The sequence below is a fragment of the Passer domesticus genome, chromosome 16 (genome assembly GCF_036417665.1).
Source record: "Passer domesticus isolate bPasDom1 chromosome 16, bPasDom1.hap1, whole genome shotgun sequence".
Classification (NCBI taxonomy): Eukaryota; Metazoa; Chordata; class Aves; order Passeriformes; family Passeridae; genus Passer; species Passer domesticus.
In genome coordinates, this window is record NC_087489.1 from 9171832 (window position 1) to 9197006 (window position 25175).

Here is a 25175-nt window from a genome sequence, read left to right on the forward strand (position 1 = left end):
GTATTTTGGTGCCAAAATGACCCAGCTAGGGCTGGTGCCCTGAAATGTTCATCATTCCAGTGCTGCCCTGGCCAAAGGGACCTGCCCTGGGAGGTGAAGGCCATGCTGAGCCCAGGGAGGAGGCACCATGTGGGATGGCAGAGCCAGAGAGCATCGAGGTAGGAGCCCGGCTGCCTTCCAAGGCACAGAGCCACTGCTACTGCCAGAAATGCAACAGCTCTGACACCAACAGAGCGGAAAAAAAGAATATCAAAGAAAACACTCCTCTCTGGCCAAAACTGTGAATTTTTCTTCGGCAAAATGACAACACTGTGCTAGTGAAAATTGCCTTTCCTTGCAGCAGGGAGGGGAAAGGGAGATAAAAATGAAATAAGCTGTGCTTTCCTCCCCTTTATGTCTTTTTTTTTTTTTTTTGCAAACCTATAAGGATTCTTTCTGTGTTTCCCCCAACCACAGTTCTCAACAACAGTAAGAAGTTTTATTACATTTTATTACAATTTATTACAATTTATTGGGCACTTGTCTAGGAATTTAGGGGTCTCAAGCAAATCACAGCCCCAGCCTGGTAAGCACAGCTAATAGTTGTATTACGAGGCAGGATGTGCTCTGAGCACCTTTTATTTGAAATGGAGAAGCCAGGTGTTGGAGGGAAAATGAATGAAGATCCTTTCCCACAGCCACCCCCCAAAAATCAGTGCCAGGAGTAGAAATGGAATTCACATCTTCCTCTGTGGGAAAACCTGTGTGGTGGGGGACTTTCCCCCCAATATTATGGATTAAGTGCAGCAGTGGAGCTGGATACTGAGGTCCTAAGCAAGAAGGCAGCAAATTTTCCTGGCTATTTCTCTGTCCCATGCTCGACTTTGGAACAAATGTCACAGGGGAGACTTGAGTCCATGCACTGACCCCCTTGTTCACTGTCAGCAGACATTCCCACATGCAGCACCTTGGAGGCTGTGGGACCAAACTCTGCAGGTTTTCCCCATAGTGGTCCAGAGCACAGAAGGTTCTTGACTCCCTGGAGGACATTTATCCCACAGAGATGCCCCGAGCAGGTAAATCCCCACACCATCCAGGCTGGACACCTTGTCCCTGGGGAATTGGGCAGAGTTGTTTGCCCATCATCAATGGGAGCAGACAAAAACACCGAGGTGGTGATCAGCCCTTGGGCCAAGACAGAGTTATCCTGGGACATTTAACCCTCCAACACATAAACCTGGGAAATTTAGCCCTGAAACACATAAACTTTTGCAGCAAGAGAGCTCTGAGTTTCATCTCTGACACCGTGGAGCCCGCCTGGCTTTGGCCTTGGGGCTAAGGAAGATCCTTGGCACTGAGCTCTGCCTGCGACTCTCTGTGCAACTTTGGTCAAATCACCTTGAAGAGGAGGGAGGAAGGGTCAGCAGCAGCTCCTGAGGGTGGGCAGCCCCAGCTCTCCATGTGCTTGAAGGAATGGAGCAGGGGGGCACCAAACCGAAGCTGCTGAGAGGTCTGGTATGGCTTCACCTCCTCCTCCTCCTCCTCCTCCTCCTCCTCCTCCTCCTCCTCCTCCTCCTCCTCCTCCTCCTCCTCCTCCTCCTCCTCCTCCATGGCTGGTTTGGGGCAGCCATGGATAGCAGGCAGTCTGCTTTGGCTGCCTATTTTTTGGCTGCTCTGCCTCCAGCTCAGCAAAGACAGTCCAAATACGATCCAGGATCACCACGTGCCTCAATTTCCCCATCTGTTAAGCAGGGACAAGCCTTGATTCCAGCCTTGGGCTGTCAGTGTTGCACTGCCATGCAGAACCTGACAGAAAAGAGAGGGGGATCAGCACCCTGGAACAGAGCAACACCCCTGGTTGGGCATCCCCCATCCACGGTGGCTCTGCTGATTTTGGGAATGTGCTCATCCTTCCTTCACGCCAGATAAGGAACTGGCTCAGGAAACTGCATCCATCCTGCATCTCGTGTGAAGGCAGATTGTTCACGGGCGGAGGAAATCTCCTGGAGAGTGAACCTTGTCAGCAAAAATGCAAATATTTAGAGACAAAGTGTTCATTACAGCAGAACTTGATTTCAGGGTCAACCCTTTTTGCAGCAAATTGTTAGCCAGCTAAAATGTTTATTGTCACCACACTCTGGCAGTTTTGACAGTACCTATCAAGTTGAGCTTGACAATATCTGCATACGGCTTCTCCAGCTTTCCCTCACGCAGCCATGAAAGGGATTTAAGACAGAATAAAACAGTCAACAGATAATTGGAGCTATCCCCTCCTTTGTGGAAAAGCCGGGGTTGCCATTGGCCGGGGGAGATGGTGCTGGGGTACATAGAGAAATATCTTGGTGATTTTATTTATTTCAGATGCAAAACTGCACACATGGAACAGTAACCCCCTCCCAGTTTGGCAGTGCATCAACAGAAATCAGACTACAAAGGGATGGTATTTCCTTTGGTCTTTTTCTGTGTGAGCCACATGGCTTCCCAGGCCCCTCAGCAGGGAACCACCCAGATATGAGTGGAGTTTCTGTGATTCTTCTCCATTCCCATTTGTGTTCTCTTCTGCTCCCCTTAATGCCCGCACAAGACTAAGACCAGCGGCACCTGGGAGGAGGATCACACTGCTGGTAAGCTCAGGGCTCACAGGGATGAGCTCCCACCTCTGCACTGTGCTCCAAGACCGGGGGATGGATGGGGCCAACTCTGCCTCGCTGCTGAACTGGGGAGAGGAGAGGCAGCAGCAGGAATTTTGGGAAAAAAAGAAGCAGGGTGAGATACTGATGAAAACACCTAGGAGTGGATGAGGCAGCTGCAGCCACAAGGCCTTTAATAAAATTTTGGGGCTTGCTCTGCTAGACAAAAGACAGCAGCTCTGCAGACTCTTTTTATCCTGCTTTTTGCTCCTCCATGCCTTTACCTTTTCCCCCAGCTAATGCTCAGGGAAGGTGAGCCAGTCTGGAGCCACTGTGAAGGGGTTTTGTTTCCTTGCTTGCTGGAGCTGAGTGAAGGCTGTTTCATCTCAACAGGCTGCTCCCAACACCCCTTAATTTGAGAGCTCCTGCATGCAGGAAGCAATGGAGTTGAGTGACCTTGCTGAATCCCGGCTGCTGCAGCTGCTGGAGAACAGGGGAGGAAAAGAAAAGAGGGGAGGAGGAAGAGGCACTTTGCTGTCTCCCATTAAAGCCCCAAGAGGCTGAAGATGAGAGAGCGGAAGTTTCAAATTGCCAGAACGTAATTCTGAAAGTCATTTTCCAAGCGCAGAGCTCTCCGCAATGTCACCTCTCATCTTCCAAGGTGGGGATTGAAGGGACAATAAAGCACAGAATATTCTGCAAAGGCAGAGCTGCTAATTCAAAGAGGGAAGAGGTGCCAGTCCCCAAAGGGGCTGTGTCACACCCCTTTCTGTGGAGAGCTGTGCAGTCAGATGGAGCTGTACCAGGGCCCAGCTCCAGCTCCTTTCCCAAACCTACCCAGCCTGATGTAGGACACAGCTGCCTCACCCAGGCCCTTTTAAGGGTAAGGATCTCTCTCTATTCAACAGTTAGATTTTTAATTTGACTCCAACTCCTGACTTTCAATCCAATGGCAATGATAATGATTATTGTGATCGTTATTTTCTCAGACCTCCCTGAGACCAGCAGAAGACCATGATGGATGTGTAGAAGAAAAGGTGTACTTTGATATTCACACCCCCTCTGCCTCAACCCATCAAAGTTTTCCCTCCCTGCTCTCTCTTCCAGCTCTCTGCCTGCAAAGAAATCTGAATTAAGGAGTTAGATGTATTCAACAAAGAGTTTGGCCCAGGGTCTTGCCTCAAAGAGTGAATTCTCCTCTTTTTCTTCACACTTTGTCAACCTTTATTCCAACTGAATCCCCCACTATGTTGATAAAAAAAAATTATCCAAATATGCAGCCATGTCCCGCCGAGATGAATTGCTTTCAAATCTCCCTCAGTTAACATCAGCTTTGTCCCATCTTCCTTATTATTGGTGCCAACTGTCCCTGCAAGCTCAGGTTTTGCCCTTTCTGTTCCTGGCTGAGACTGGGCCAAGTTTGTTCTCTTTTTGTAAATGCACTTATTAGTCCATCCAGGTGAAGGGGCTGAGTTTTTACACTGACAATCAATTTTTGCCAGGAAATCCCTTCTCTCTCTCATTTTCAGAAATGACACTTGTCCTTCTCTTCAGACCAGGGCTGGTCCGTGGAAAGAGCTGGCTTTGTTTCAACCTCAGGTGATGAGCTGGGAGCAGGGGGTCCACACCCTAGAGACAGCACTTTGCCCTCTAAACCAACGGGATATCAAAGTTCAGTTCTGTCCCTGCTTAGTTGTTTCATACTATTATTATTATTATTATTATTATTATTATTATTATTATTATTATTATTATTATTATTATTTCCTGGTAACTATTTCTCTGCTTTTCCATCTGGGAGGCCAATGAGAGTATTGCTTGCTGGCCTGTATCCAGTTTTCTCCAGCTGGGATCACTTCAGTCCAATGTTGCCATCTGTCCTTTGAGGCAGGGGGACATCCTCTTCCATTCTGGATCTCTCCCAGAACCAATCCCCCCTTTCCCTTGCCCAGTACACCCTGGACTCGACCAAAGAACCCAACAAGCTCTATGTGACCATCACTAGACTTGTGCATTTCTAAATTGACTTCAAGGTGAGAGTCCAGTGGCTGTTGGCTGTGCAGAGCCCTGCCAGCCTGTGGGTTCCCTCAGGGCAGTGCCCTCTGTCCCTGTGCACTGGGTCAGCTGTGGACAGGGACAGAGAAGCTGTGGCTGCCCCTGGATCCCTGGAAGTGTTCAAGGTCAGGTTGGACGGGGCTTGGAGCAACTCGGGATAGCGGAAGGTGTCTCTGCCTGTGGCAGGGGGTTAGAATGAGATTATCTTTAATGTCCCTTCCACCAAACCATTCCATGGCTGGGCTCTCTGGGGATGCTTCTCCTGGGGTTGTGCATCTGCCCTACCACCCCCCTGCGCTGGGATGTGCCCGCTGTCACTTCTTCCGTCCCCTAATTAGGGGCAGGAGGGATGCGATGGGGAGGACGGGTCCCCTTGCCCTGCTCCCCCCGCCGCCAGCCCGGAGCGGGGCCGGGAGGGGCCGGGAGGGACCGGGAGGGACCGGGAGGGGCCGGGAGGGACCGGGAGGGGCCGGGAGGGCCGGGAGGGACCGGGAGGGGGGTGCGCATCCCCGGCCCGGGGGGAGCGGATTGGCCGCCGAGTGCGCTGCGAGGATTTTGCGGCGCGGCCCCATTGGCCGCCGCCGCCCATAAGTTTTTGCTCCGGACGGGAACTTTTCCCAGGGATGATGGAGTAACCCCGGGCGGCTCCGCGCCCGCTGCCCCCGCCACCCCGGGCCAGGCAGCCACCGCCACCCGGCAAGGATGAAGCTCTGCGGGACTTTCCTCGGTTCGTAGCCGTTCGCCGGCGGAGGCGGGGGGTGCGGTGGGAGCGTAGGGAGGATATTCCTTCGTGTGTCTCCCTCGTTTCTCCTCTAAAACTCTTTGAGTTTCTCAATTCTGCCGTGGCAAAGGGGCTCGGTGGCCGAGGGCGGGGGAATGCGGACCCGCAAACCATCTCTCCTTGTTTTATAGTATTTTTCCCCCCGTCAAGCAGTAGAAAGTGGTTCCCGAGTACATTTTGGGGGCGCAGGTCTCCCGGGTTTGCGTTGCCCGAGCGAGGTGCCGGTCTCACCCCGCCCGTCCCCCGGCGCTCCGGGCTCGGCTGCGAGGGGGCTCCAGGAGCGGGGGGTGCGCGGCCCCCGGTGCCGCTGCCCCGAGCCCCCGGCGGGGCTTTGTGCCCGCTGCCGCGGGTTTCGCCTCATTGCAAAGGACCAGGAGCGTAGGGGAGGAGAACGACGAGAAAATCCTATTTTCTGCAGCTTCTGGTCGCAGTTTTGCCGGGCAAGGGGGTGGTGGTTGGTTTGGTTTGGCTTTATGGGCTCTTTTTCCACCCCTCTTGCACATTGCTGGATAAGAAAGGGGTGAGGGCGATGTTATTAAATAAAAAGTTAGTTCGTGCCCGTTCAGCTGGGTGCGTGTTTCAGCGCCTGCATTACCCGAGGCACAAAGGAGGAACTTTTGGGATAATGCGAGGTGCCTTTTGCAAAAGATGGTGATTGCTCCAATTATTGTTCTTCAGGGAGAAAAGAGCTCTAGATTTGGCTTAGACAAAGGCATTGCCTCTTCGGGAAGGACCCGCCCAAATCGGAGCGAAGGGGCGCGCTGGAGAGCGAGCAAAGGGTTATTAAAAGTTTTTTTGTGCCTGTGCATGTTGTTCCATCTGCCAGGGGCCTGTAGTGGGCAGGTTTCTTCGCAACCCTTCAGCTGTTCCATATACAATATTAATGCTGGCCATTTCTATTCGGCATACAACAGCACTAATTGTAGTCTGAGGCATTAAGGCAGCCAGCCCATCTGCATAGAAGCTTTCAGAAAGAAACAAGGAAAAAAAAAAATCTTTCACCCCCAGCTGGTAACCGGAGAAGTTGGTGCCAATTACAAATGCGTAAAGTTCGAGATCTAATTTTCTTTGAAACAGACTCAAAGAAGCCAGTGGAACACAGTGCGGTGGGTTTATGGCTGTGTTTACACAAGCAAATGGAGTTTTATTTTAAATAATTTCGAACTTGGAGAGCTTGATCTGAAAACACGAGGAGAAAAAAAATGGCATGGAGAGCAGGGGAGGGGCGTGAAGGGAATCTGCTTTTAAAAATCCTCTCTGGGTTCGGCTCTGCAGGCACCCTGCAGGCAGGGACTCTCCGAGCCCCCGTCTTATACCCCCTGAAGATGAAAATACATGAACATTTATTTTAGACCTCTTTGCCGCACGGCTCCCTTCAGGGAAGCCACGGCTCTTTGAGACCTGGAAACGCACGATAATTATCTCCTCCCTGAAAACAGCTGTGGGGCGACTCTGGAGGGGTTTAGGGAGCGCGTGTGGGAGAAACACTTTTTAAAATGGCTGGAAAATACTTTAAAAGATCGAAACTGCGCAGGAGGGAGCAGGCGGAGCTGTCCGTGGTGCTGACCCGCCGCCCGGAGCCCACGCGTGGCCTGGCGTATCCCCGCGGGCTCCTCCAGCTCGGGGTGTGGGGCTTTTGGCCTGAGCCGGAGATTTTCTGGGGGTAGGAAGGGATCTGGGGGCTGAGAGATGGGAATTCCTGCCGCTGCTGAAGTTGGTGGCAGTGAGAAACTCCGGGAGAGGCGCCGCTTCTTTGCAGCGTTTTGGGAGGGGAGCAGGGGGAAGTCTGGCGAGTTTGGGAACAAAGAAAAGCCAAACACCCTCTGGCAGCCCAGAGCTCAGCCGGATGCTATCAGAGCTGTCAGCTGCCTTAGGGCTCGTAGGTGCGTGGCGTGTTAATAAATGCAACAGCAGCAGTAATAAAATCCCTCTCTTAACGCTCGGAGAGGCACATGTGTGTGCTCATATCCATGCAGGCTGCGTGTGCTCCAATTTATGGGGGAGCACACGCAAGTAAACACACTTCCCTGCTGCCTCCCAGCCGAATCTATTGTGCTTTTGTTTCTCAAGTTTTAGCATTAGGGCTCTAAATGAAGCAGCGGTGGAGAGGAGCAGGCAGCATTGTGAGCGGAGGGGAGCCGAGTCCACCCAGCCCTCCCTTTGATTCTATCGCGGGTGCAGAACAATGGAGATGCAGTGTAGCACCAGGCCTGCTGCCTGCAGATAAGAGTTTAATAGAATTTCTGAATGCCAAAGGTTTAGGATGTAAAATATCCCTGTCTTCGTGGTGTGTCCAAAGGAGATAGAAAACAGCTTTTCAGGAGTGCTCTCTGCTGAATATCTCCTTTATGTTAATGGTTTAGGAGCACACCGGGCTGGCAAGCCATGGAAATGGGCATCCTAACAACCTCCAAAGCGGCCTCAGCAGTTTAAAATTAGTATTTCTGCCACCCTCTCATCAATAAAATTCCTGAGACGGGAAATCAAATCCTTCCTTCCTGCCATGTGCCCTGCAATGGCCTGTGAGTGACACTGATCTGCAAGCTAAATTTGCCAGGTTTTGGGCAGTCTGAGGGGCTTTTCCCACCCCTAACCCGCCCAGGGTGAGCAGGAGGGGAGCCTGGGCCCCGCGCAGCTCCGGAGCTGGAGTTTCCCACAGGAGAGCGCATCCTCAGCAGGATCCAGCTTTCCCTGCCAGGCTCTGCCTCAGCTCTCCGAGCACTCCTGGGGTTTCTGTCCATTTGTGAGCTCCCGCATCTTTTTGGAAATCTTCATTAAGATGACAGGAAAGTCTTAATTGTCTCGGCGATGCTGGGGATGGCACGAGGGTGCGGGGGCAAGCGCTGGGCAGGAAAGTGTCGCTCCCCTCTCCCCTCCCAGCCCGTGGGGTTGCAGCCTGGCTGTGTTTTCCCTCGCTGTTTCCGAAAAGTTGCGATCCAAGTGCTAATGCTCCCGTCTGGCAGCGGGCAGGATGGGATGTGCTAATGCCCTTCCTGCCGCTCCGGGGGCTCTCCCCAGAGCCTCCCTCCCTCCAGCTCGGCCAGGGCTTTCTGCTCCCGGGGTGGCCGCGCCGCCACGAAACAAGCATTTTCAAGGAAAGATGATGCTAACTCCGGGAAAGTATGACTCCTTCTGGGAGGAAAAGATGCACAATGCAAGAACGTGCACTTTTATCACTTAGAAAAAAAACCCCTAAACTGTTTTAGTCGCCGTTTTCTTTTAGGAGTTTTCCTTATGTTTTTATTCCCATCCCAACATCTATAATGTAAAATGTAAACCACTTTCCCCGGGGTGAGGAGTTGTCTGCTGGGAATATATTGTGTCTTTCTTTTTTTTTCTTTTTTTTTTTCTATTTTAAGGGGAGGCAAAAAAAAAATTAAAATATTTATACACCTTTTAACCACCGCCTTTTGAATATGTATATCAGCTAATATGCAATACTTCCAGGTTCATAGAGGCGATAAATTTCCCGGTCTGTTCTTTATGGTGATAGGTCATCTTCCTAACCACCAATAAATATTGTAAAGTACTTTCGCTGGAGCTGTGCTAACCCAGGGCATCTGTCACTCGCTGCTTGCTGCTATTAGGAATTATTGGGCCGTACCACGCGCCGGGATGCGCGGGGGGGACGCGGAACGGCGCTCGTCGCGCTCGCCGTCCTTTTGTGCTGCTGCTGTCAGAGGAGCCCCGAGCCTCGTGCATATTAATTATGAATCAGCTCGGGTAAAATCATTCACCTTCTGCTGGGGCTTGGGGAGGGGGGAGCGCCGGGAGAGAGGGGCCGGCGGGGCCGTAGAGCCCCAACTCTGGGTGCACTCAAGGCAGCCGCTCCATCTCCCTCGCTCGCTCTCTTTGATGCTATACTGTAAATTTATTTCACCTCAGAGAGTAAACAGATATATTGCAACCCCAAGGGTTCATGGGTAGTGTATTTACAAAGGGAAGGCGCAGCAAGCCCCCTCTGTGCCATTTCCATTAATGAGAGCGGTCATTAAGTAAATGAGACATTGCCTTTAGCAGGCTTAAGAGTTCACACACTAAGGAGTATCAGATATTTAATTGAAACCAACAACCCGTCTTACACGCGTGTTACTGGTGTAGGGAAGTGGGCTGCCCTCCAAGAACTCTCCCCCCACAACCTCCCCCATGCAAATTTCATGATTGGTTTCCGTGATGTCATTTTGTAAAGGGGCAGACAATAGCTGTGGGGAAAGGTAAGTCAATATTATGTTCTTTCGCTGACAAAGGCAGATAATGCTGGCTTTTTTTTTCTTTTTTTTTTTTTCCGTTTCTTTTTTTTCCTTTTTTTTTTTTTTTTCTTTTCCCTCCCTCCCCTCCCCTCCCTTGGATTGAGACAGAGGGGAAAGGCTTTCGGAGCACACAGTTGATGTAAACAGACGCAGGCGTTTCGCCTTTACAGCACGAAGGCTGGGTTGTTGTTTTGAAAATTGCACTGGAGAACCGAGGGGATTTTTATGATGATCATCATGCTCCTAGGTCCATCTTTGCTCGCTCGCTCTCTCGCCGGCTGCGAGACGCTAGTGGACATGTTATGCTTCTGACTGAAAAGAGGTTGAATAAGATGAGAAAGGAGGAGATTTATTAAAAAAAAAAAAGGCACAACGTCGCATTCAGCCGGGAAACTTTCTGAATATTTCTGGAAGAGGATGCTTGCCGGGTTTGTGAACCGCGAGATCGGTGGATGTTTATCCGGAGGGAGGTGTTAGCAGAAGACTCCGGGAGGAGTTTGCGCCGGCGGCGGCGGCCCCGCGGCCGCGGAGCTCTCGGAGGTGCTGACGGCCGGGCGGGACCGGGGCTCACCGGGGCGTCCCTGCCGCGCTCCCCTCACCCCGGCCCCTTCCTGCCCAAACTCCAGCCCAAGTCCGCGGCTCCGCACTCCTGGGCGCTCCGCGGGCCCCTCGCCCTGGGACGCGGAGGGCTGGAGGCTGCTCCCTCCCGCCAGCGCCAGACTTTTCTTTTTCTCCTTTTTTCCCCCCTTTTCCCCCCCTCTTCTTTCCGATTATTGCCTACTTTAGAGCTCTCTATTTATAGCAGCGAGGCACAAGGGAAGTGTGCCATGTTTGTGGATCTCTCTCTATACGTTGACCACGACAGAAATCTGCGTGCTCTTATTTTTAGCTTGCTCGGAAGAGGCTTTGCTTGGCTAATCTCTTTATCAATTTCGGCAAAGTTTGTTGTTGCGGTTGTTCCGTGGGTTATTTGCAGAGGGAGCGAGGGGCAGGGGGCTGCTGCCTGAGGATGTGCTGGCGCTGCCAGCCGGGCTGAGTTTGGGGTGCACTTTGCCGGCGGGGAGGACGGACCCAAGGGGGGGTCGGCACCCTCGGAGGCTCTCCCACACAAAGGGGCAAGTCGTGGTGGGGATCGGCGCTCTCGGAGCAGGAGCCTTGGGGCATGCCGGGCTCCCCGGAGCGGGGCAGGGGAAGGGGACAGGTTGCCCAGAGCCCCCCTGGATCCGGCCGGGCAGCCGCTCTCCTCCCGCTATTGTTGAGCCCCCTCGCTTCGAGCAGCCGCTGAAAACAAGTGCGAAAAGCCCCGGCTAAACCCCCGCCATCGCCCTGCCGCTACTTTTAGTTATTCTTTTTTTCTTTCTTTCCCTTTCCCTCTCTCTCGTTGGCTCATCTGCTGTTATTATCAGCCTTTTCCATATGGCCACTTTAATTAATGGCAGACAAAAGGGAGTTTGCGGGGGGGTGGAGGAGGAATCTAGGAATTAGAGTTTATAGTTGGTTTGTCTCTCTCTGATGCTGTCATAGAAACCAGAAGCAAAGATGCCGCCTTTCCACTTCTTTGTATGATCCTGTTTATTGTTCCCGAGCGGCGCAGATTGGAGCAGGCGCGTGTTGCAAAGCACAAACCAGCGCCGGCTGCTGCCGCCGGGAAACCCGGGCACAACTTGTCCCCTTCGGCTCTTTCAAACCTGCCTGCCCTCCCCCCTTCCCTCCCCTCCTTCACCTGCCTCGGGAAGAACAAGGAGAACTTAGTTTCCTTTTTTCTCCCCCTCTTTTTTTTTCGTTGTTTTCCTTTTTTCTTTTCTTATTTTTTTTTAATTAATTAATTAATTAGTTTGTTTACTTTTATTTTTTTCCCCTCCAAGTGATGTCGTGGGTCTCTGGGATCCCCGCCGCACAAAGAGTAGGAAAACTCTGGAAAGTTGGGATTGTCCCTTCCCAGAGAGCAGGCGGGAGCTGTCCCCTGCGTGCCGCTGGGTTGGGGTCCGGCTCTGTCCCGGGTGCTGTCACCGAGCAGCCCCGGCTCTCCGGGCTGGGTGGCCGCGGTCGGGGTTGGCGATTTCCCGGGGGTCCCGTCGAGGAGGGGTCCGGGCTGGCAGCGCCGCTTGTCCCTGCTCGGTCCCAGTGAGGAGCGGCATCCCCTCGCCCCGCGGGGTCACCGCTGTCCCGTGGCAGCTCTCGGGGGTCGGGGGGCAGCGGGGGCACCCCGAGCTCTCGGAGAGACAGAAATTCGGCCACTCTCCTCGCCCTGGGAGTCCTGGGGGGGTGCTTAAGGTCACTGCCAAGGGTGGCCTCGGTGACTTTGGGACGAGGGTGCTCCCTCCCCTTTTGGCAAATCCTGGGCTGGAAGTGGGCGAGAACCCCCATCCCTGAAGATCCCAAAACTCCCTCGTTCTCCCTCCACTCCCCGTCTGTCTGATCTCCTCGGTGCCTTTGCCCCCAGAAACATCCTGGTCCCCGAGGCAGGGGGGACACGAAGCAGGGGGACAGCAGCAGGGGTCGGGACGGCTGCCACCCCACCCCTACATTTCCCGGGTGGTGTTTTGGACAGCCGGGCTGCACCCGCGGGTGGCCCGCGCTGGGCTGGGAGCGAGGGGGGACACAGGGACCTTCTGGCCTGTGACAGCCCCGCGGGCTGGACTGTCCCCAACAGCCCGGAGTGACACTGGGGGCTGGGGTGGGCAGGGACGGGCGAAGCCCCCCCGGCTCCGCGCCTCCCCCGCCCCGTCCCGCAGAGCCCCGGGAGCCGGAGCAGTTCCCGGCAGTCAGATGATGATGATGATGATGATGATGATGGTGATGAGGGCAGGGCTGACTTCGCAAGACGTAGCTCGGCGTCAGAGCAGCTGCCATTTTAGCAGACGGTGCTAAACCCCCCCTCCACCCCCCGGAAGGCTCGGCTTTGGGGTGCTGCCTCCAAACTTGTGTTCTGGATGGGACAGGCTGCTCTCCTTGGGCTTGGGGGGAGCAGTGCACCCTAAGTCAGCGATACCCTCAGGAGAGGCTGAATGACACAGCTTTAGAGCTCAGGAAATAGAAACTCTTTTCCCTTCCTGAAATCCCACCGCAGTTTTGCATCAGGGCTTGAGGAGGACGGGTGAGGTTACACTCCTGAACCCCAAAATCAGTCTGTAAAATGATCTTTCCCTCCCTGCCCGGAGAGGGGCAGAGCCCTCCTTTTTCAGTCTCGGGGGGGCTGATTTTGCCAGCGATGCTGCCGTGCCCAGCTCAGAGTTTGGGGGCACCGGGACCCTCTGCCCCCCGAGAGCAGAACGTGCAGGGGAAGGGGAGGATTTACAGTAAAGGCTGGAGCCAGGGCTGGGCTGGGCTTCCCAGAAGACACGAAATGAGGCTGTGAAGGGGAGGGAGAGGCGGGGAAGCATCGCCTCACCACGGGGAAGTCAGATGTGGGACTTTAGTGGCCAAGTGGGGTACAGGACCCACTCTTTCCTTTGCTTTGTGAGTTTATAAATGGAAGGGCTTATTTTCAAGCTGTAAACTGAGTTGTTAGAGCCCTTTCCTTAATGACAAAGTCCATCTCCTGTTGTCACTTTATAGCTGCTCCTCCTCATACAGGGGAGCTGAGCATGGAGCATCCATGATTCAGACTTCCAGAGCTGTGTCACTGTGTGTTCCTCTTCTTTCCCCAACAAACCCCCTTTTGGGTTATTCATTGTGCAGATGCTGTTTGCTCCCTGGCTGTGTGGACAAGGTGGGAGGCTGAGGTGTCCCACACTCCAGGTTTATTTGGCTTTACTGTCCTACAGCAGCTATGAAAGGATTGTCAGCCTGGGGTTAACTGCCACACAGTCCCAGGTATTTCTGGAGTTTTGGCATAGCAGAAGTTGCTGTCAAGAAACTTTTCCCACCTTTTTCTCTGCCTTTTCCTTCTTTCTCCTGTGTTTTACTGGTTTCTACAAAGAATAATTCCACCCATGTTCCCCTGCTGGTCTTCCTGGCTGTGTGGTGCAGAGTCCACTGCTGTCTCTGGCACCCTTAAGGTGGGATTGTATGAAACCTCCCATCTTGAAGTATTTTTTATCACTTCTGAGGCTGTTTACCTTTGCAAAGTAGAAGTTTGATCCATAGCCCAGGCCTTAGAGAGGAGATTCGTGGTGTGAATAGAGAAGTGGAGTGACAAGCACAGGCTGTGAAAAGTTTCTGGAGTGGACAAAGGCCCCAGATTCTTTGTTAGAATGAAATGAATTTATATGAGACTTTCTTATCTGGTAGCAGAGAGCAGGGTTGGGACATCCCTTCTGCTCCCTTCAGAGCTGGGAGGGGAATCTGTCCCCTCCAATCCCCACAAATATTTTCACCAAGGAGAAAAGGGCTTTGTGGGTTTATATTTGGAGTTTCCCCTCTTGGCAGGTTAATCTGTCAAAGGGGATTTCTGGAAGTGCAGCGTTTGCCCTTGCAGAGCTCAGGAGCTGCTTCTCTGGGAGCAGCTTTGCCCTTTGGGACGGGGCTGACACGCAGAAGGTGAAGAGCAGATCCCAAGCATCTCCTCCCCATGCAGGTGCCCTGGAGCAGCAGCACAGGAGGGCATCCCTTGGCTGCCCTGAGCTGCTTTCCCACAGTATTTCACCTGGGAGGGAGGTTGTTTCTGCCTTGGGAATAGCTGAAGTTGGGCACTGAGCTGAGGACATCTCAGGGGGATAAACATGCATTGAACAATTGTGTTTAAAGACTGTAAACATTAAAAATCACCAGAGTGGAGCAGATCCTCAGAAACTTCAAACACTCTTGATTTTCTAAGGACTGTTTCACGGAAGGCACAAGTTGGAGTTTTAAGGAAAAATGGAAAATACACATCTTAAAATGAGTGATTTTCTATTGTTGAGGTAATTCATCCCTGCAATGCTCCTGTGACCCTTGCTGTGAGTTTGCAGGACTGGGTGGGGAGGCAGAGAAGATTTCTGGGCTGGAGAGGTCCAGACAAACACACCGACCACTTTCTATGAAATGCTGATCACTGGAAGCAGGAGTTTGCCCTTTGAGAAGCTGTATTTTGAACAGCTCTGGCTGCTTTTTTAAAACCATGCACCCCTCCATGCTACAGCAGCCTGTGGGGAGGCAATGCCTGTAGGAAACTGGTCCAGGAGTGCCCTGGAGGGACCCAGCAGTGGGAGCTGGGGCTGGCTTTGGGCAGACCCAAGAGGGAAAAGGCAGATGTGGCTTTTTAGGGACAGGATATGGGTTTGGGCTCCATCCCACCAGAGCATCCTGGCATTGCCACCCACACATTCATGTGAGACTGATGCCACGTGTGTTTTGTAGCAGCAAGGAAATGAATTAGCTGTGAAAGTTTGCCCAGGGAAGGTTGGTCTGCTGTGAAAGGATGTGAGGAGAGGGAAACAGGGAATTCCCAGGCATAGTTTGGTTGAGGAAAAGGTGGCTGGGATCACCCCGTTCTGCCAGTTGGGCTGTTCCCAGCAAGTGTCAGTCTTAGAGCAGAATACTGAAGTGCTGTGCCCTGCAATCTTCTGATTTTCAGCTTGGTTTGGTTTAGGGGAAAAAAAAAAGAAAAAAATTCACCTAAATTAAAATACTTTTGATCTTTGTCTTTCATTGAACTTTTTGCTTCAGAGAGAATAGATTAATAAACACTTTCAAATGGAAAAACATAGTTTGGAAAGGTTCCCCTTTCATCTTTAACACAGAGCTTTAATGCTAACCTGAGTTTGAGTAGGCTGCTCCCCCATTCCTTTTCCTTCGCTTTTTTTTTTTTAATCTCAACAACAATAACTTTGCTTTTATTGTGATCATGCTGGTCTTTACTGGTCACTTTTTATTCTTTCCTTTTTTATTTTGAAGTCAGCACGTTAAAAAAAAATAATCGCAATGTTATTTTAATCAGACCAAATGAAAGAGCAAATCAGAGCGAGAATTTTAATCTGCCCCAAGCAAAACTGCCTTGTACATCTGTCATGTTGGGATTAGTGGAACTCTTTAAAGAAGCTGCAGACTTTTTAAACAAAGTATTAAACATTTGTGACCTGATTTCCATTCTTACAATATTCTCATTAATAAGAGTGCAGGCTGAAAAGACATCTGTTAGGTCCTATTTGTTTTAAGAATATTAAAGGCTAATAAGAATATTGGAGAGTGGGGGTGTGCGTGGGGGGAGTCTAAGTGTAATATTTAGAGCCAAATCTCAGAGCTGCAGTTTTCCAGAGAGATTTTGGGTCTAACTTGGTGCAGGGTAGAGGGAAACACAAATCTTGGACTTTCAGCTGGATGCTCCACGTTGTTGTTTGTGATTTAGGCTGATGGTGCTTGTGTGAGCCTTCCCTTTGGGCTGGGAGCTTTGCCTGGGGCTCCATCCCTGTTTCAGGAGTGGAGAAGGGGAAACTCTGCCTCTCCAAGATAAAATTTAGGCTGAAATGGTGCAGAAGCAGAGACACAGTGTTAAATTGTACACAAACAAACCTAGCATGCGTGTCTCACCTGCACTCGTCCTGTGCTGCTTTGGACTAGCCAGGAAGCAGAGTGGAGAGGGAGTGAAAATGTCCTTCATGGGCTGGCTGCTTGTTTTTTGCTGAATGGGAAAGCAGTTAAAGTAAATGGCCTAGCTTGGACCCCTAAGGAAAAAATAAAGCCAGGCATGTGCTGGGTAAAGTGCTCGCTGAAAGGAGCCTTCAGTATTAACGTGCATGTATGGTTTAAGAGAAGGTTGCTGTCGACTGCAATCTTTGCATCTTGTTTATGCTTGCTGGGTAAAATATTAACTAAAGCATCTGAACATAAAGTTCTGGTGTGAAAGAATATCAGCAGGGGAGAGCCATATGGTGCCAGGCTGCTAACAAAATACCAAACGCTGGAGATTCCTTTTTGCAGAAGCCTGAAAACTCTCGTTCCCATCCATAATACATGAGTTCACGCCTTTGATTACTCCAAACATTAGTCCAAGTAGTGCAGGAGTCTCTTTGGAGCTTACACAACTTAGGGCACGCTGTGCTCTTCCCCCCTCTTCCTTTACATAAAAGAAATCGATGTTGAGCTGTTAAGATACAAATATCCAATATGCTGTAAGACAATATGTTTCTGAAACTGCTGCGTAAGCTGCCTTCCCTCTAATTAAATATAAACTGCAGCAGAGACTCGGCTTTCTTCGTTCCTCTGCTTGAAATTGTTTGGCAAGCCTGTGGCTCTCCCCAGGACAGCATCTGCAAGCGAGGCTGGTGCCAGTTTTGGGGAAGCCTCTTGCTCCTTGTGGGTGCAATCAGAACCTCTCTGGTCAATGCTGGGGCTGTGATGGTCTCTCTGAGCAGCAGCTGCCAGACACGTTTATCTGAGCCCTCTCTGCAAGCCCAGGGTCAGGTGTTTTCAGCTGCAAAGGGCTCAGACCCAGCATTAGGAGGATCCCCTGGTGAATGTTATTATAACGTACAAGAGATGGCTCAGGGGAGCTTTCATGCACGTGGCATTAAAAAAGCTAGTTATTGCTGCAAAATCTATAGGTGACAATCTGAGGACTTTTGAAAATCTCTCTTCTTTTAAACCATCCATTGAAACCAACAATTTGACGTTGAACAACTTGTGCTCGTCACTGGGCTCCCTGAGTGTGGCTGGTCTGTGGTGAGCCCCCCTCACCTGAACACCTGCAGAGTGCAGAGAATCCTCCCCAGCAGCTCCTTTGGTGCACATTTCAGAGCTGGAGCCTTTCCCTGCTCCTGGTGTTCCTGCAGCCTGGGAGATGCAGGGCTGGGGTTGGAAGGCAGTGGCTCTCTGGCAGCCGTGGGTCTGGAGCCAAAGCTTGCATCTGAGTCACCTGTTTCAGCTCTTGGACATCCAAACCCTCTGGAAGCACATCAGGTTTAGCACCTAAATGCAGAATCAGGCTTTCCTTTTGGCACTGGCTCTTCCAATTGTGGCTGTGTGGGCAATGAAGGGTGATGGAATAGAATTAAATCAGTGCCAAATGCTGTTGGCTGAGTGTTTGGCAAAAGTTTTATGGTAGGGGAGGGTTAAATCTGCAATGCTGTGTCCCAAAGAAAGGCTGTTCTTGTGAGCTGCTGGGATAAATGAAGGTGTCAGGTGGGCTTTGAGAGAAGTTGTCTGATTTCAGCCTAAAACTGAATTCTAGTGGGGCTTGAGGCCTAAACTGAGCCTTCCTGAGGGACAGGTGTCTAGTCCTTGATCCCAAATGCCAAATGTAGGAATGAGAGGAAAATAAATGAATTCACTTCCACAGCAAAGGAAAAAATATTCCTTATTTTTAGGAAATCAAAATCTTTGGGTGGGTGAGATTCTGGGTGAAGTTAGATTGGGTGAAGTTAGCCCAACCTGAGCAGCCCTGCAGAGAGGAAAGGATTAATCCCTCTAAAAGCTGATGTGGCCACGAGCATGTCTGGAGTCCCAGCTCCTCCTGCTTTTGCATACATTTCTCTTCCATAATTCTGAAGCTTTGCATCTAGCGAGCTTCTGGCAAGTGGAGTTAAAGGTTTGTTTGTTGCCCTCAATATTTTGATGTAATTAGTCAGTGAGCAACTCACTGCTTTTGCCCAGAGAAACGCGCTCTCCAAGAACACAAGTGACAGGAGAGGATTAATAGCCTTCTGGAGAGAGCTGCTCCGTTTTTTATTTAATAAAAAAGGAAAAAAAAGTGCCTGGGAGCAATGTTGTTGCTTTAAAAAAAATGACATTTGAAATGGTTAACTCTGCCTGTGGTGTCTCAGCAGAGCACAGAGTTGTCAGCTCCTGTCCCACATTCCCTGGAAACTTTCATCTCCCTCTCATCATGGAGCAGCGTTCCTGGCTCCCAGGGAGGCTCTGGCAGGTTGGCTGCTCCTGCTGCACTCACCCACCCAGCAAGGACACCCAGAAAGGGGGGAAATGGGAGAAAATTATTTGTAGTGGAGAGAAAGTTCCAACTTGTGAGATACGAGCTGGAGCGTGGCTGTGGAGCCTGGGGGTGACTGCCCTGCTGGGGACTGTGGGCTTCCCCTGCTCCTGGCTCCGTTTTGGGACAAAACTGATGCAGCACAGAGAGCTCAGCCTGGGAAAGAGGCTGGAATGGGGGTGAAAGCTGCTCCAGGAGCAATGCCCATGGGCATCCAGCTGCTGCCTCACCCTCCTCCTCGTTGTCCCTGCCTTGCATTCCCAAGCAAGTGAAGGCTGCAGGAAGGACAGAAAGGTATCACTGGCCTCTGTTTAATTTCAATTACACAGAGCCCGCAGGAGCGCTCAGAGCAGTGCCAGCAGGGCTATAAACTCAACATATTTGATGATTCTCCTTTTTTATCAGGCAAATGGTGCACAGCAGCCGCCCCATTCAGCAGCAACAATCCTGGGGGGCTGTGACACTCGTGCTGCAGTGGTGACTGCTGTTTAATGAGCTGACCCTTCAGAAGGCATTAATTGCCTCATTTCGTGGTGGGCAGCGTGGCACCCTGTGCCTGCCCCTGCTCTGGGGGTTCTGGGGAGGGAAGGGTTTGGTTTGAGTGTGCCAAGCCCAGGAGGGGGATGCTGGTGGGGGCTGAGAGCCAGCGGGCACTGAGCAGAGCTGCCTTGTACCCCTGGGGAGTTGTTGCTGCACGATGATCTCACCTCCTTTTATGCCTTATTGCTTCTGTCTCCCTGACTCCATATGACACACGCTTACGTGTCAACTTTTCACTTCTTATATGGCAGCAGAGAGAAAAGGCTTAATATTGTAAAGACAAGCTGGCAGCTGGGAAGTAGCCCATTTAGTCATCTACCTCTGCGTCAGAGGCACTGCCAGCCCCTTCCCCGGCTCTCCCAGGCAGCTTCTCCCTCCTCTTCCTGACCTGGTGTCACATGTGCTAAAATCCCTGTCAGGAAAACACTCCCTGAGCAAACACAGTCCTGTGCTGGGGCAAGGCAGTTTGTGGTCCATAAACACATCTCTGTGCCCAGCTTGGGCCAAATTTGGGCAGAAACAATGTGGGGTTTTGTTTAAGCTTCTGGGATTTTGCAGTTGTTTTTTACCCAGAACCTACAGGGCTGAGGGTGAAGTGTCCCAGCAGATTCAAAATAACTTGGGCTGTGACAATCAGCACTGGGGCATCTCAGGAGGTTTGGAGCTCAGAAGGAAACCAAGAATCAGTGACAGATAAATCTGTGGATGGCTAAAATAGTAGAGGAAAGACCAGTTCATATTTTTGCTGTTTCTTCTTCTCTTTCCCTGCATACTGGGGAAATCTGTGTTTGCTGCTCAGAAGCAGGCCCTGAACCCTGTGCTGCCTCATCCCAGGAAGGCTGTCTGTAGTTGGCTTTCTACATTTGGCTTTCCCTCAGCCTTGCTCAGCCTTGTGCAAGCGCCGTGCTCGGGCTCTCTCTTCTCTCATCCCTTGGTTTCCAGAGTGATGATGGAGTGGTTTGGCTGCAGTGTGTCAGGTACTCGAGCTGGATCAATGCCTCCAGCTCAGTCTGTTTGATGTCCACCCATGCTGGGAGTACTTCCCTGTGCAGGCTTACAGCAGCTCTGGGGAAGGGGACTTGGGTTTCAGCAGTTGCTGGTGCCTTCTTTCACCCCTCAACTTGTGTTGCCAGTTTGGGGACAGCCCTGTCCCCAAGCCCACAGGGGAGGAGATGCACAGGGGGCTGGTGCTGGGACTGCTGTCATGGTGGAGGTGGAAGCTGCTTTCCACCAGAGGTGTCCCAGCAGCTGGGAGAAAGAGAGGTGAATTAGGGGAGTCTCAGAGCTGAAATCCCTGACTCATTTGTTCCTCTGAATCATTGTGGCTCCTTCCTCACCAGCCCCGTCTTCAACCACCCTTCTCCCTGCTCATCTTCAGGCCCAGACTCCTAATGCTGCCCTGGAGCCCTTTGTACAGCACAAAGAGCACACACAGCCCTGAAGGTCGTCCCAGACCTCCTCAGCTTGGACATCCTTGCCCAACACCTGCACTGCCAGTGGCCACACTCCTTGTTCCTGTTCTCACCCCGGCTCACACAGCTTGTTTTCCCACTCCTGAGGGCTCCTGATCAGCAGCACCATGGAAAGGGTTTGACAAGACCCTTGTTACCTGACCCTGAGCCATCAGGTGGTTTCCTTCAGCAGCAACTCTCTTGGGGCTGCTTCCTTCCCACTGGTCAAAGACATGCTTGTCCAAAAGCACCTCCAAGAATTTATCCACACTGAATTCTCCTGCTGGTGTTTCGACACGTTGGCTCCACAGAGGCTTTCAATTTGGTATGAAAAGTAATTATTGCCAGGGTGCAGTTTAGCTGTTGTGTTTTACAGTGCTGGTAAGGTTAAAAGAAATAATAATAATAATACAAGAAAGACTCAGCCGGAGTAACTGCCTGCAACATGCTATTTGCATTTTTAAGGAAATACTTCTTTGAGACAGCTCGGGTGAAAGGTCGGCATTTGCATATAAATGGAAAAGAAAGTGTGTGATGCTGGAAGTTACATCTATATTATTTTCTCAGCAGTGAGCTGCTGTTCTGGAGATTAAGGGACGCCGTTTGCATTTGGCTTTTGTTGAATAGAGAAGGTACCAGGAAAGGCAAATTAGAACAAAATAATGAGGGAAATGTGCAAGAAGAAAGAAGCAACATCCTGTTTCTGAGAGATGCTCTCCTGCATGCCTGACACCTCACACGCCTGCTTGCACACGCGCTGGGCACGCGTGGATGAGTGTGGCTGAGAGGGGCTCCCTTTGCACATACAAAGGGATGGATGCTGGGGAGGGGTCCCTGCTGTGGATAAGCCTGGCAGAAAGGAGGATGATGGGGCTCGTGATTTGGAAGTGATATGCTGAGGTTTGTTTGTTGGTTTTTGGTTTTTTGGGTTTTTTTTTAAATATTGTTATTTTCATCAGGCTCAGGTAAGTTTGGAGAGGAATTATCAGCCATCTCAATGAGGTTCCTTCAATTGCAGTAGGAACATTCACACTTTGTGGCTGGCAGGGCAAAGGCAGGAGGCAGAGAAATCCACAACTCAGGTCTTACTCTTGCATTGGAGAAATCCACATTGGCTGAGTGATTTTGCAGACCCTGCTGCTTCCCTGGGCCTTGGACACACCAGAAGGATTCTCTGGTGGAGAACCCCAGTGCTTTGTTTCCCCTCTTGTTGGTGGCCTCACTCGCCACACTCTGAGCAGCTTTGTGCTCTGACAGCTCCCCCACAGAGCTGGGGGAAAATCGGATGCTGAACAATGTTCACTCTTTAATCTTTTTGATCAATACTTAAGAACACCGTGCAGACAGCAGCGGTGCTGTGGGCACGCGGCTTTTGTTCCTCTCTGAAGAGTACACAAGTGGTTCAAGGATGGAAAGTGAAAAACACCTCCTTTTATACCTTCTGCTGTGTCCTGCTGCTGTGTACTGTGCTGCTGCCACTTGGTAGGAGAAGAAAAAAGGCTCTAATAAAAAACTCTTATTAACTGGCCATGAACACTGGAGCATGAATATTGCTCCTAATGAGGAGACACCGCAGCCTCATTTGCTTCCCTTGCAGCCCTGGTGATACAGAGAAACAGGAGGGAATGTTGGTCCCTTCCTAGAGCACGATTTGCTGTGCAGAGGTGCTGGGCAGGGGTGGAAAGAGGACCCCAGATGAAGGGTGGCACAGCCATCACCAGGGCCTGGGGATGCCAGGTCCCATGGCAGGCTGGTGTCTGTACCCTGCTCCTGGTGGATTTTGAGCTTGTTAATGAACCCACCACTGAGGGCTTTGCTCCCTCTCCAAGGAGCAGTTTCCCATGCTTCTTCCCATTGCAACATGTTTTTGTGTTTGGGAAATCTGAATCTTTTGGTGATTGAACCAGTTGCTCACTGTCCTGTCCTGGAGCCATGGGGAAGGGGTGATTCCTGTTCCCATCAAGGACCTGACAAGAGTTAAAGAGCATGGAAAGGTGCCAGGTATGACAGGACAAAGCATGAGCTGGCAGGGCTGAGGTGAGCACAGGGGTGACACAGCTGCCAGCATCAGAAGCAGGATGAGCCAAGAGGTGAGGTGGCAGGGGCTGGGAAGGAGGACATGAGTCACTTGTGCTTCAGGCAGTGCTGGAGGAGGGAGCCGAGGCAGGGGATGCTCCCTGGGCTGCAGGAATGCTTGGAAGGAGAGTGGCAGGTTCTTGTGGCTGGAAATGGGGAAGCAGCAGCATGGTGCTGGTGGTGACCTGTCCTCTTTCCCATGGCACAGTCGGGTGCTCCTCTCCTGTGTCCTGTGCCCCAGGACCTGCAGAGCTGAGCAGGCTGAACTTGGCTGTCAGCACTGAACACCTCGGAGCTGTGCTGAGCCAGTGTGTCAGCAAGGCACGAGCTGCAGGGGGCTGCTTGGCAAGGAAAGCACTAGAAAGGCTTGTTCCTACTGGAATCAAACCTTTCTTATAATAAATAAAAGGTCAGAGTGCTCATCACAGATTTCATGATGTCACAGCCTGTGGTTTGGTGGCAGGGTGGGTGAAGCCAGCACTGAGTGTTTGCTGGGGCAGTGGAATCACAAATGCAGTTCCCTGGTGCAGTGAGTTGTTGGGTCTCTGGACAGCCCTGTGGTGCTGCAAGGCACGCTCTGGCTCTGTGAGAGGAGCCACGGCTGGGAACAATGCAGGGCTGAGGAGCAGAGAGCTCATGAGCAAACCCTGTGAGCTCTGCAAACTCAGTGACAGGGTCAGGTCCCCACAGCTCAGCCCCAGCTTTTAGGAAGACACTGCATGTGACCCTTTAATTTTTGTTTTAATAAAGATTACAAACACATTGAGACTTCTTCTGGGGGGGGAATGTCAAAGCTCAACATCCCCATCCCTGGAAGTGTTCAAGGTTAGGTTGGATGGGGCTTGGAGCAACTTGGGATAGTGGAAGGTGTCCCTGCCCATGACAGGGGGTTGGAATGAGATGGGCTTTGTCCTTTCCAACCCAAAACATTTGATAATCTCCCTGGTGATTGCCCAGCTCCTCTCAAAATGTGATAAGGAAAACTATCTTTAGTTTAGCAAATGAACAAAGTAATCCACAATCCAGCCAGCCATGCTAGATCTCCCATCCATACATCCCATCTTAACTAATTATTAAATCATATTTGCTGATAAGTATGAGATGTAATATCTATTACACAGCTGTTAAACCTCAATTAATATGTTTTAATGATCAGTCGTTTACTGTGCGATATACAATTAACATCCGGTATTAGATCTTAAATTAAATGCGTGTTTGGGAAGCTAAATTTGCAGCACTGAACACAGCCCTGCTGCAGTAAACAGAGATAATTGCCTGGAATAGGCAGCATTCCTGTGCTCTGAGAGGGGGCTAAACCAACCCTCCTGGCACTGGAGATGAATGGAGGAGAATTGTTGAAGGAGCTGGGTTCTACTTGTTCAGTGCATTTTGATTCCTACAGAGGTTTTAATTCCTTCCCTTTGGAACAAAGCACCCTGATGCAGAGCTGCTGTGTTCCTGCACGTGGGAAGGTTGAGGTGCGTGGGGTGCTGGCTCAGAGGGGTTTTTACTTGGTAAAGGTTGGGCAGGAGCGTGGGGCAATTAATTGTGCTGAGTCCTGGGGCTGTGTGAGGGTGTTCAGTGCTACAGTTTGGAGCTGAGATTGAGGTGTTAAATCAAAGGTAAGGCTCATGTAACCTGCCAGCAGGAAAGTTCTCATTGCACTGAGGGCTTGGGGCTGTGCAGGGAAGTAAATTCACTTATTGGTGTTCTCCAGGCAGTGGCTACAGAGCTGTGTGTGTGGGCAACACTGCAAAATCACAGAAACACAGAATGGGCTGGGTTGGCTCCTTAAAGATCATCTTTTTCCAGTTCTCTGCATTCAGGGATACATTCCATGATTGCAGATTGCTCCAAGCCCTGTCCAACCTATGTCCAGGGATCCAGGGGCAGCCACAGCTCCTCTGGGCAGCCTGTGCCCACCCTCTGAGGAAAGAACTTCTTCCTAACAGTGAATCTAAATCTTTGGTTTAGTTTTAAGCTGTTGCTCCTTATCCCATCATTATTCACCCATGTAAAAAGTTTCTCTCCCTGTTTTTATAAAATGCAGGGGTGTCAGGCAGCCAGCAGTGCAGAGGGATGCAGCAGCCCAGGAGGGGCTTCTCCAGATTAGAGAAGGTGTAATATTTGGTTTTGTGATTTTTTTTTTAAATTCACATAAAAGTTGGGGCCACAAAATGCTCTCTCTGATCCTTTACACTGCTGCAGTGTCTGCTCTGAGAAGTGGGCCCACGTTGTCTGGTGGGATGCTGCAGGATCAGCCTGCTCTCAGCATGCTGCTGCCTCCTTAGCTCAGGACTCACCTTTCCTGTGAAAAATGTGCCTGAACAAAAATGAAGAAAAATTTTCCTCCCTTCCCTTTTCTTTTCTTACTCTTGGAGGAACAAATGAAGATTGATATGTTTTTCCTCTAGTCTTTCAGTTTGAATATGCAGTGATGCATCTTACAAGGAAAGGAAGCCTTCACCCCCCCTGTTTTCCACACAGAACCTTCCCCTCACCCCATCACTTTGTTATAGCAGGTGTAACCTCTGCAGAGATTTGGGGATGGGGTGGGGCTGCAGCTGG

The 25175-nt window shown here is 51.1% G+C and overlaps 1 protein-coding gene across 6 annotated transcripts in view; it reads left to right on the forward strand.

Annotated features, from left to right (window-relative positions):
• Positions 1–5275: 5275 nt before the first annotated feature.
• Positions 5276–25175, forward strand: part of MYT1 (myelin transcription factor 1) — a 64248-nt gene continuing 44348 nt past the window's right edge. Inside the window, exons 1-2 of one of the 6 annotated variants that reach the window (XM_064391293.1) lie at positions 9101–9168; positions 9804–10235. In XM_064391293.1, coding sequence (XP_064247363.1) covers positions 10148–10235 — 88 coding nt within the window. In that variant the 5' untranslated portion in view covers positions 9101–9168; positions 9804–10147. Of the gene's footprint in view, positions 5392–9100; positions 9169–9342; positions 9660–9786; positions 10236–25175 lie in introns of those variants that run through there. The other 5 variants (XM_064391290.1, XM_064391292.1, XM_064391294.1 and 2 more) reach the window with 5 other exon arrangements.